The sequence below is a fragment of the Phocoena phocoena genome, chromosome 9 (genome assembly GCF_963924675.1).
Source record: "Phocoena phocoena chromosome 9, mPhoPho1.1, whole genome shotgun sequence".
Classification (NCBI taxonomy): Eukaryota; Metazoa; Chordata; class Mammalia; order Artiodactyla; family Phocoenidae; genus Phocoena; species Phocoena phocoena.
Window position 1 is genome coordinate 65262091 of NC_089227.1, and position 12148 is coordinate 65274238.

A 12148-nucleotide genomic window follows, 5' to 3' on the forward strand; every position below is an offset into this window, starting at 1 on the left:
CTCTGATGAAGGTGCCCAAATGCAAGGAATGCAGTGAGGAAAGAGGGGGTGAACCAGTCCTCCAAGGCTGAATGGGAGAGGTGAGTTCCTTCTTCCTAATGTGAGCCTTTGTCAGTCCCAGCTGTAACTCAGCCCTTTCTTACTCTGCCCATTTGTCCTCCCCCGAGGCCCAGCGTGAAGCTCATTGTCATGGTTTCTTTTCTTTTTTTTTTTTAACATCTTTATTGGGGTATATAATTGCTTTACAATGGTGTGTTAGTTTCTGCTTTATAACAAAGTGAATCCGTTATACATATACATATGTTCCCATATCTCTTCCCTCTTGCATCTCCCTCCCTCCCACCCTCCCTATCCCACCCCTCCAGGCGGTCACAAAGCACCGAGCTGATCTCCCTGTGCTATGTGGCTGCTTCCCACTAGCTATCTACCTTACGTTTGGTAGTGTATATATGTCCATGCCTCTCTCTCGCTTTGTCACAGCTCACCCTTCCCCCTCCCCATATCCTCAAGTCCATTCTCTAGTAGGTCTGTGTCTTTATTCCTGTCTTACCCCTAGGTTCTTCATGACACTTTTTTTTCTTAAATTCCATATATATGTGTTAGCATACGGTATTTGTCTTTCTCTTTCTGACTTACTTCACTCTGTATGACACACTCTAGGTCCATACACCTCACTACAAATAACTCAATTTCGTTTCTTTTTATGGCTGAGTAATATTCCATTGTATATATGTGCCACATCTCCTTTATCCATTCATCTGTCGATGGACACTTAGGTTGCTTCCATGTCCTGGCTACTGTAAATAGTGCTGCAATGAACATTTTGGTACATGACTCTTTTTGAATTATGGTTTTCTTGCACTGCTGGTGGGAATGTGAATTGGTACAGCCACTATGGAGAAGAGTATGGAGGTTCCTTATAAAACTACAAATAGAACTACCATATGACCCAGCAATCCCACTACTGGGCATATACCCATTGTCATGGTTTCTTATCCTCTGGGAATAACCTGCATTTTCATTCGTCAAGGAAGTTCTGCCTTTGGACATTCCTTAATATGAGTTTTAATGCTTACATTCGAAATACGTTGAATTTACTCAATATTCAGCGCAAAGCCATTAAAAGTAAATGGCCGGGAGGATGGGCTCAGCATAAACACGAAGTGATGTTTGTCATTAGTGGGCGAGGTCTGTGTCTGAGCAGGGCATCCATCGGGTTTCAAAAGTATCTGCCAGGGTCTCTCTGGGGCCGTAACTGATGTTTGCTCTTGGTACAGCTGCTAATACTTATGCTTGCTCCTGACTGTTCCCCAATCTCGTCACCTCTCCCCAAATCTTATCTTCCAATTTTATTTTCTGACTATTTGTTTCCAGGACAGTATGATATGAGTACTTTGCAATGAGCAGTATGTCAAGAAAGCAATCAAGGGACTTTACTTCCCTGGCTAAGAAACAGCTGGAAATTCTTTCCACCTATTGGAGCTAGTCTAATGGCATCCATTTTAACTGGATATTTTGGGATTAAAGTTTATAGAGACAGTTCAGAAATCTGTCTTGCAAGATTATGAAAATTGATTCTATCCCACCTTGGTTCACTGTTACTTATATCTACAAATAAAATAATTCTGACTTGGAAGAGAATCAGTATGGGGATTTGAAAATAAGGGCCATCCATGCTGAAAATTTCAAGATCAAATCTAACAGTGGGTGCCAGCTCTCCTGATAGCATAGTGAATCATTAAAAGTTAGAGCCATAGAGCTGCTGGAGTATAAATCCCTGCTCTTCTGTGACTTTGAGCAAGTTACTTCGCACCTCACTGCCTTAGTTTCCCTATCTGTAAAGTGGGCGTAATCACAGTAGCTACTTCATAGGGTTACTGGGAAGATGAAATTCATTAACATAGGTAAAGTGAGAGCCTGGCAAATGGTAAGCTCTCAATAACGTCAGCTGTTGTTGAACCACTACTGGCAGACTTGAGGCACGAAATGGCCCAGGTGGCTCTTCAGTTCCACGGGTCTCCTGGTGATTCTAGATTTTGATTCTCCCTGGGTATACATGGGAAATCAGAACTTACCTGGACTGCTAGTCCTGTCCTGAGTACCAATGCTGCATAGCCTACCCTTAAACCAACACCCATGCCCATGTGACTCCACAGGGGGCAGGCCACTGTTCTTCCTTGCTGGGTCTGGAGTGGCCCCAAACAATACCTTGCCTCCGCCGGCAGTTGAGTTTCCTAAAGCAGGTCCCTTCCACGAGGCGGTTCAGGCGTTGTTGTTTGATCAACTCCAAGATTTCTGGCTGAATCTTCTCCTTTAGTTCCCTGTGAAAGGATAAACACATATTCCACAGCGCGCCTTGAGAACAGCACTTGGCTGAAAGGGCACCATGGGCAGATGGGGCAGGCGAGTGCAAGCTGCAACTTTTCGTGAACAACCCGATACTCCCAAGTGGGTGCTTCAGAGAATCATTTATTAAGCATCAGTGGAAAGAGGTTCTCTGACATTTACAGATACCCACAAGAGCACCAATCACTTCAGTGACGTTTTTCTAGACCAAGGTCTCCCGAGAAATTTCTTCTCTTGTTTTACAAAGCCACAGATATAAATTTATGTGAAAATTCACTCAGCTCTGCTGAGACAATGAATCTCTGGTCATGTTCTGCCCCCCTACAGCAGATAAACTCCTAGACTGCATCTGTGATCTACCACCACACAATGACTATTCCACAGCAAACACAGTATCGGGCAAAGTACAGGACCACATTTTGCTTTGGATTCTGTCACTTACAACTGGGAACAACACACTGACCCAGATTGTAGCCCACAGAGATTGGGATAATGAGAGGATAAATTAAGGCTTATTTGCGTCTTGTCTCAGGGTAATACAATGTAATTTAGGTTTAGATGCACTATGCTGTAAAGATATGATAAGAGAGTGCAATGGGTTTTAAATCTTTTATTTCGAGAGCAGAGACTTTTTATCATGTGAAATTTTATGTAGTGCCCTAGCATTTGAGTCTAGTAAAGCTAGAGTTGTTCTACTTGAGGATGTATAGAGAGACCCAGAGTCCAGCCCTCAGAGCAGTGTTGAAAGCACTGACCCAAACTCAGAAGGATAGGACTTCAGTCTAGGCTCTGCCTATGATTAGCATTTCAGGTAGCTCCTGTAAGTCTCAGTTTCCTCATCTGTAAAATGGGAATAAGAATCTTTTCTGTCCCAAAGGAGACGGTGTGAGTGTAAGTTAGCTGTAAGCATTGGGCAGGAATGCAAGGTGTTACTGAATTTGCTTTGATAATATTCTCTTCTTTCCTCAAGCCAAATATTCCTGGTGTCCATATTACACTGTAGTCAAGGCTCACATTTTTGTCAGCTTCAGCCTTAACTCTGGGCTTGCTCTAGATTGCAGGCAATCTGTCTTCACATGGTGTTCTGTTTCCAGGTGCGGAAGGCACGGACACTCGGTAAGTGTGTGCTATGTCGCCAGGTAGTACGTACCATGCAATTTTAGCTCATTTAACACCCCTTCCCTCTTCCCCACCACGAAAGCGCCAACTTTTGGGAACTGGTATTAATTTCATCATTCCCATCTCACAGATGGGAGAGAGTTTACAGAGGTGAAGCCCTGAATAGGGGTACAAACTCAAGTGTTTCTTGTGCAAACTGCATCTATTTACCCATGAGAAAAAAAAAAAAGAATAAAAAGTGATATAAAAGGATCTGGCCATCTAACAAGCTAGAAAGCTGTTAATATTCCAACTGACTATTTATAAAGCCTAATGTGAAGATTCAGCCCCAGAGGTACAGCTTGGTGCATTTGCTTTACTCGCATTTGCTTTTCCAGCGTGGGTCTCACAGGGTCTCATCTCAGGCTTTCAGACCACTAAAACTATCTGTTATCAGCGTTCAGCTTTTGTAGAATGGACTCAGCAAATTGCAGCTTTGATGAACCCTGCTCCGAATGGAGAAGGTGGGGAATTGCCAGGGCAGTTGCTCACAACAATAAATCACCACTCCTGGCTTCCGAGTTGGGGCGACGGGGAAATCATGGGAGAGAGAATCTGAATTTCATCAAGTCTTAGGTTAGAGATGTATCTTTAAATAATAGTTTTACTAGGCTAGAGTTTAGTTATTAAAATGGAGATGAAGATGCAGAGACAAGGGCCAAAAGGAGGAAATAACTGAAAGAACCTGATGATTCATGATTTTTAGTGTAAGACCCTGATGTGCTCATCTTGACACTCCATTATGAACCATCTTCGGAGACAGACTATCAGAATAAGTGGATCTGCTGCTACAAGAGTTACCTTTTCTTGTTATGAACCCCAAAGGACTCCAAAACATGATTAGGCAATGTGGGAAATGGAACAGATTTTTTTTTTCCCCCCTAAGTTATATCCTCTTCTTTCCCTGCAAATGGACTCAGTAGTTACCAAATTCACTCATATCAGGAAAACATATGCAATCCCTATATGGTGTCTCTGTGAATGAGATATGACCTCTAGGGTAATCCAGGTAATAACCATGGGCTGAAATTGGGTTTTGAAATTCTCAGGTTGGGGCTAATGAGGTCAAGGTCATGGGTTCACTGGCTTTGCTTTGATACATATTCCCCTAATTCTATCTAAAAGCCCTGTAAATAAATAAAAGGAGGAAGATTAAAGGAGGGAGAATAAATGAGTGTGTGAAGAGCAATTCAAATTTTAACACTTTTTCCTGAAGAGAATCCCAAGTCCAGGCCCAATGAGGCCAGTGCCATGTGCAGAGGACAGACAGCACCACTAGACTAGTGAGACTCCTTCCTGGACCTGGGGTCTGCCCTGCCGAGCTGCCATCTGGTGTTCATCTAGAACAGAGGTCGGCAAACTTTTTCTGTAAAAGGCCAGATGGTAAATGTTCCAGACTTTGTGGGTCATACACTCTGTTGCAACTACTCAGCTCTGCCATGGTAGAATGAAAGCAGATGACAGCATGCGAACAAAGGAGCGTGGCTGTGTTCCAATAAAGCTCTATTTACTAAAACGGATAGTGGGTCCGTTTTGGCCTAAGAGCTAGTTTGCCAATCCCGGATCTACAAGGGCTCTGGGGAGACTCTGGGCTGAGTAACAGCGCCTATTTCGTAGAGATTGATCTGTTTCTGTCTTACTACAGGGTCCCCAAGGTCATTCCTTGCACCTCTTTCTGGTCTTTATATTTCAGACTCAAGACTCATGACTTTAAACACCAACTTTCTGTTGACTACATCCAAATTTATTATTGTAACCTAGACCTCTCGGCCAAACTCCAAACCCATCAATCCAGCTGTCTATTTGGATATCTCACAGACGCCTCAAACTTGACAGGTGCAAAACTAAACTCTTGATCCCCTTGTCCAAGCCTGCTCCACTCACTCTGTCCTCTAGTTGTTCAGGCCCCAAATCTGAGTTCATCCTTCTCTTATACCCTTCACCTAATTGATCGGTAAATACCTTTGCTTCTTATCTTCAAAATCTATATAATCTATGGTAGAGACTCTAATCACTTCTCATCACCTCTTGCTTGCATTATTGAAATAACTTCCTCACTGACCTCTCTGCTTCCAAACTTGCCTCCTTGGAGTCTATTCGCCATACAACAGCAAGAGAGATCATTAAAAACCCAAGTCAGAGCACACCAGTCCCCTGCGCCAATGATTCCGCAACAAGGTCCCACAAAATCAGGCTCCTAGCTACCGTTCTGGCCTCGCCTCCTATTGCTTGTTCTGCTCCAACCACACTTGCCTCCTTGTTACCAACTGAGTGCCCAGACCTACTCTGACCTCAGGGCTTTTGCACTGGTGATCCTCTCTGCTGGAAATCGTTTCTCCCACACACACACATAGCCTGCTCCCTTAGTCCTTTACACATCTTTACTCAAATGTCACCATGCCAACTAGAGAGATCTACTCTTGCCACTTTATTTAAAATCACAAACTCTCCATTTCCCTTATTCTGCTTTTTATTTCCTGTATCCTCTTTTGAAAAAAAAATTATTTTATTGATGTACAGTTGATTTACAATGTTGTGTTAATTTCTGCTGTTCATTAAAGTGATTCCATTGTATATGTTCTTTTTCATATTCTTTTCCATTATGGCTTATTATGGGATATTGAATATAGTTCCCTGTGCTATACAATAGGACCTTGTTGTTCAGCCATTCTATATGTCATGGTTTGCGCCTACTGAAAATATGCAACACTTCACGCATCCTTGCACAGGGGCCATTCTAATCTTCTCTGTATTATTCCAATTTTAGTATATGTGCTGCTGAAGCGAGCACTCCTGTATCCTCTTTTAACATGCTACAATCTTATTTACCATGTTTATCATCTATTTAGACTCCCCATTTAAATATAATCACTACAAGGGTGATAATTGTATCTGTTCTCTTCACTGCTGAATTATCAACACACAGAACAGTACCTGGCAAGTGGCAGGTACTTGATAAGTGTTTGTCAAGTGCACTGAACACTGGCTTTAGCTACGAGAGCCGTGAGCAAAGCTTGTGGCCAATCTTTAGCAAGGATGCAGGTTTGCAGGATAGGCACTAGCCTTATTTCTGGCTCTATTTGCTTTTACTGTTTCTTTCTCATCTACTTTTACTGTACATTCTGAGATAAGATGAGGTATAAACAAATACATTCACAGTGTCAGTTTTACCATTTAGATATTGACACTGTGACACTTGTTAAATTCTGGTTATCAGCTCATAATAAGGGTGACCATTTCTCTGAGTGGATGTTATGTGCGGGGCATGTGCTAAGGGCTTTTCATGCACTATTTCATTGAGTCCTCCTAACAACCCAACGATGTGGACACTTTTATCATCTTCACTTTTAGACGTAAGAAAAACAGGTTTAGAATGGGTGACAGAACTTGACTAAAGAGCCACATTTGCAAATAATGGCCTTGGAATCTGGTCCTAGGTCTGTTAGCTCCTGGGTCTGGATTTTCCACATTTTGCTTCTCTGCTTCCCTGGTGTTTGTCCCTGCAGCTCCCCTTCCCCCAACATCATTGTAAATGACCTATTTTGGGACTATTCAAACTTTTTATATCCATTAACTCGGATTAATTGTGTGGATGGACTCATCCTTCCCATAAAGTCACACTAAGTAGAAAATAAGAAATACCTCCTTCTGAAATAATTAGTTAAGAGCTAAGAAATAAGAGTTTCTTCAACCCACTGAATACACAGTCTCCCAAAATATTTGGTCACTTGGAGTTTGCATTTTCCTTCTCAGGAAATATAAACATTTTATAAAAACAAGACACATGCCCAAGGGATCTTCATGGTGCTGAGATTTGCCTCCGTGCTGCGTGCAGCAGCCAGGTGATGGGGAAAGGGCAGCCAGCGGGGTTCCACACCAGCAGGCAAGCCCCAGCCAAGCCACTGCCCCTGTCTGCAAAATGAAAAGCTTGAACGGGATGACCTTAAAGATGCTTTTCAGTTCTAAAATTTGAATATCCTAACCCCCAAGCTTGGGTTAGATGAGTTTCCTGTGTGCTCTAGTGACAACCCACCCGCCTGTGCTTCCTCCCACCTGGCACTGAGCACAGTCCCTGATAATCCCTCCAAACCCCAGCTTTAAAGTCTGGCACAGGGACAGCCAAGTGTCTCTGGTTCTCTGCCTGTCCCAGCACCTCAGGCTGGGCCTGGCAGGTAGGAGTCACTCAATACACATTTGTTAAATGAATGAATAAATGAATGACTGAAGACTATCGTACATGGTCTATGCCTTTTCTTTCTTGACTTGGGCTTATCCTATACGCCACTGTGACAGCATTTGGACTTCATCTAACCCCACGGTGAGCTCCTGTCTAGCAGATCATTCTAACAGACAGAGCATCGCTGGAGAAGAAGCTGGAGGCTGGTACTCTCCTGCCTGTTTTAAGGGCTCTGGGATAATGACCAGGCTGGTTCATGGCCTCCCCCGTGAAATGCTGTAGCTCTGACAAGTCTTTGTGACTTTACTGCAACTATACCCAGAGCTCCGGTGGACCGTGGTGCTTTTCAGTCCCGTGGCCGAGTGATGATGCCAAAGTTACGTATAACAGGAGATTTCCTTAATATTTCCATTGCTTCTCTCTAAATAATAAGTTTAAAGTAAGAGTTTCTTATAATAAAGGGAAAAGAGACTTCAGAATGTCACAGGCAGAGCCTTGGGAAGTAAAGTTAAGAAGCCAAAGCAGGAGCAAAGTTTTCATACTTGACAAGCAGTTAACAGTCTTACTTGGAACAAAGTCACGGTCAAACATTAATTTAGAATCACTTGGCCTTAACTGAAGTGGTCCCTCAAGTCTCCCTTTAGCTTTTAAGAATTGTTGTCAAAAGCACAATAAAATCTCCTTGTGTTCACACATCTGCTGAAACATCCAACATTTTAGTACTGTAGGCCCTGGGATGGGGCAAGGCGCCACTGTCCCTCCTTGCAAGACAGAAACTGCATCAGGTGTCACCTCACATTGGTCAGAATGGCCATCATCAAAAAATCTACAAATAATAAGTGCTGGAAAGGGTGTGGAGAAAAGGGAACCTTCCTACACTGTTAGTGGGAATGTAAATTGGTACAGCCACTATGGAGAACAGCATGGAGGTTCCCTAAAAAATTAAAAAATAGAGCTACCATGTAATCCTGCAATCCCACTCCTGGGCATATATCCGGAGAAAACCATAGTTTGAAAAGATGCATGCACCCCAGTGTTCACTGCAGCACTGTTTACAACAGCCAGGACACAGCTAAATGCCATCAATGGAGGAGTGGATAAAGAAGATGTGGTATATACATACCATGGAATACTACTCAGCCGTAAACAAAATGAAATAATACCATTTGCAGCAACATGGATGGACCTAGAGGTTATCATGCTAAGTGAAGCTAGCCAAACAGAGAAAGACAAATATCTTATGAAATCACTTATATATGGAATCTAAAAAAAAAAAGAATGATATAAATGAACTTATGTACAAAATAGAAATAGACCCACAGACATAGAAAACAAACTTGTGGTTACCAAGGGGGAAGGGGAGGGATAAATTAGGAGTTTGGGATTAACATATAAACACTGCTATGTATGAAACAGATAACCAGCAAGGACCTACTGTATAGCACAGGGAACTATACTCAATATTCTGTAGTAACCTATAAGGGAAAAGAATCTGAAAAAGTATCTATCTACCTATCTGAAACTGAATCACTTTGCTGTACACGTGAAACTAACACAACATTGTAAATCAACTATACTTCAGTAAAAAGATTTACAAAAAGAAAGAAACTGCATCTCGGAGGAGTCATTTATTCGAAGTTCTTTCTGCTTGGTATATGGGGCTGTGAACTTCTAGTTGAGGACCAAAGCAAAACCCCAGCTCTGCCTCTCATGAGAGCTGCCTGCTGACCAGTGTGGGTATAGTTTAATTCAGATGCGAGCCGAAGACCCTGAGGAAGCATTTCCCCTCCCCTGCTGCCTAACTTCATCCCCACTAAAGCCTGCAGTTCTGCTCTGCAGCTTCTAATGGTGCTTCTTAAGGCTTGAAAATAAACACAAAGTAGACACTATAGCTTGGCTATGTTTTTTTCTGCGTACTTTTTAAAACTTCATCTTAGTCTTGCACTTGGCAAAGGAGCTCTGGTAGGGTAGATGAAGAATTAGCTAAGGGATCAGTGGGCTGGAGTTCAAGTCCTGGTTCGTCCACTTGTCAACAAGGTCCTCCCTTCTCTAGACTATATCCTGGTCCTCGAATGGGAATGAGATTGGCCTACCTCACACAGGTGTGAGGAAATGAAATAGCATGAGGAGGTGATTTGCAAATTGCCAATCATTAAACATGTCAAATATATGAAAGCAAGAAACAGAAAGGGGGAAGAAAGAAAAAGAATTAGAGAGAAAGGTTTAAGATGAACTTCATGACACCTATGATGTAAGATGGCTTCATCGAAAGCTCAGAAGAAGTTGTGTCCAGCCTTCCGAGGGAACAATAAGAGTAAATGTCAAACACTTCCCTTTACCCCCAACCCTGTTTCCTATTCCCTTCCTTATAAATGATAGAGGTAACAGCGCTGACCTAGCTCTTAGAAAAGAACAAGGGAAGGTAAAGAGGCCAATACTAAGAAAGATAAAGCAAACAAAATAGTCTAAAACAGTGTTCATGTTCAAGGTTCAGAACATCTTAAAGATGGAGATTCATGAAATTACACAACCGTTGCAAGTGCATCTGATACAAAGTCCTATAAAAAGGGGTCCCCCCCCAGGGGGCTTCCCTGGTGGCGCAGTGGTTGAGAGTCCGCCTGCCGATGCAGGGGACGCGGGTTCGTGCCGCGGTCCGGGAAGATCCCACATGCCACGGAGCAGCCAGGCCCATGAGCCATGGCCACTGAGCCTGCGTGTCTGGAGCCTGTGCTCTGCAATGGGAGAGGCCACAGCAGTGAGAGGCCCGTGTACCACAAAAAAAAAAAAAAAAGGGTCCCCTGATTCTCCACCTTAGGCCTGTGGGTTGATAGTCACAAGAGCCATATGAGACGTTCTGACTCAAAGCAGAGCCAACGGGGCAGGGAGAAAGTGGGTCTCTCTCTTCCTCTCAAGCTGGCTCTCCCTCCCTCCTACTCATGATACTTCAATGTTCATATTGCTTTACTTATTGGCAGCTCTCACTCTGGCTGGGGCAGAACATCTTGCCACTCAAGGGTACCTACATAGAATATAGCTTCATGGGCAAAACAAAGTTGTCCCAAGTATTACAGAAGGTTTCAAACTTTTCAGCTGCAAATTCTTGGTGGACTCGTCAGTAACTGGGTCACTTCTTGGTTTAGACCCTCCTGCCAGCACCTGTCCCCATCTCCTCCTAGCCCACCTCTGCCCAGCTTTTCTCAAGGAGTTGCTGAGACTTCAGGAACTGAGTAGAGCTCTTTTGTTGGCCTTCCATAAACAGCTCACAACACAGCCCAGCTACGTGATAAGCTTTCACTCTAGAAATGGTGCGTCAGAGCCTTTGAGAGGTAGGGGTCAGGGGTAACTTACAAAATCGGGCGAGACTGGAAGTCTTCCTGGTTCATCCTCTCAGACTGGCGGATTTTCAGGATCTCGGTGTAGCTCAGGTTCTGCAGTTTGCTCTTGAACTGGTCCAGGGAGCTAGGCTTGGTTGTAAGAGCTCTCATAACCTGCTCCTTCACCACCTGCATTACCTGTGAGATTAAAGGAAGACCATAATTTTCCTGGGGATTGAACTTACCCATTCAGAAAAGTCTTCCACAGATAACGGTTCCCTAGCCACTGATCCCTTTAGTTTGCACTCTCAGCCCTAACTTCAAGAGTGCTTTTCCAAAGAGTCAACCACCATGATGTGCAGCTTCTATTTTCTCCTGCCCCGCTGGAACCGCAAGGAAGGAGGTGGATTGACTAACTATGAAATTGGGGGGACTGCGGGAGACTTGGGGTGGGAGGATATATGCATATTCATTTGCTTGATATATTATGTGACTGTAAACAATGCAAATTCAAGAGCGAAAGAAGTCCAAGCAACAGCTAGAAGTCTGCATAATCATTATTTTTTTCCAGGAGAAAATCGCTGAGACACAATTAACTGTGGAAGTTTGGTTGGCACCGGTTCAAGTGAATGTGAAATAATACCCACACCCACCCCCTCCTGGATTGCTTTCCCCATGTCGTTAAGGCCTGAGTGTTCATACAAATGATGTATTTGGAAATGTGCATGTGGTATTGCCTCTTTGAGCCAGGCACTAAAAAAAGAGGTCTACTGAATTAGAATAGATATATCCCATTGGAAACCTCAAGAAAGAAGAATATGGTAATTTTCTGCTTTAGAACAGGTCCAGCCCACAAGGAGGCAATTAACCATTGCCTCTATTAATGTGGATTTATCTTCATCAGAATATCTAGAGCAGGAAAAGACCAGAAAACACACAGAGGCATCCAAGAGACTGTAATCTAGCTGCTTCTTTTTTTAATCTTACATTACAGATGAGAACAACAATTGTTACCCTTGATAACGTACCTACTATGTGCCAGATACTAAGGAAAGTGCTTTATATATATTCCTCCTCTTAATCTACTCAAATCCATGAGGTAGATAGTATCACCTTTTACATTTCCATATGAAGAAACTGAAGCTTCGAAACC

General features: G+C 43.1%; 1 protein-coding gene and 1 pseudogene across 5 annotated transcripts in view; both read right to left on the bottom strand.

Annotated features, from left to right (window-relative positions):
• ELMO1 (engulfment and cell motility 1) overlaps positions 1-12148 on the bottom strand; it is a 457219-nt gene that overhangs the window by 32063 nt on the left and 413008 nt on the right. For all 5 annotated transcript variants that reach the window (XM_065884097.1, XM_065884095.1, XM_065884098.1 and 2 more), the window contains 2 exons: positions 11030-11193; positions 2209-2321 (listed from right to left, as the gene is read on the bottom strand). In XM_065884097.1, the coding sequence (XP_065740169.1) occupies positions 2209-2321; positions 11030-11193 (277 nt within the window). The remainder of the gene's footprint in view (positions 1-2208; positions 2322-11029; positions 11194-12148) is intronic.
• Positions 6200-6295, bottom strand: LOC136128676 (U6 spliceosomal RNA; annotated as a pseudogene).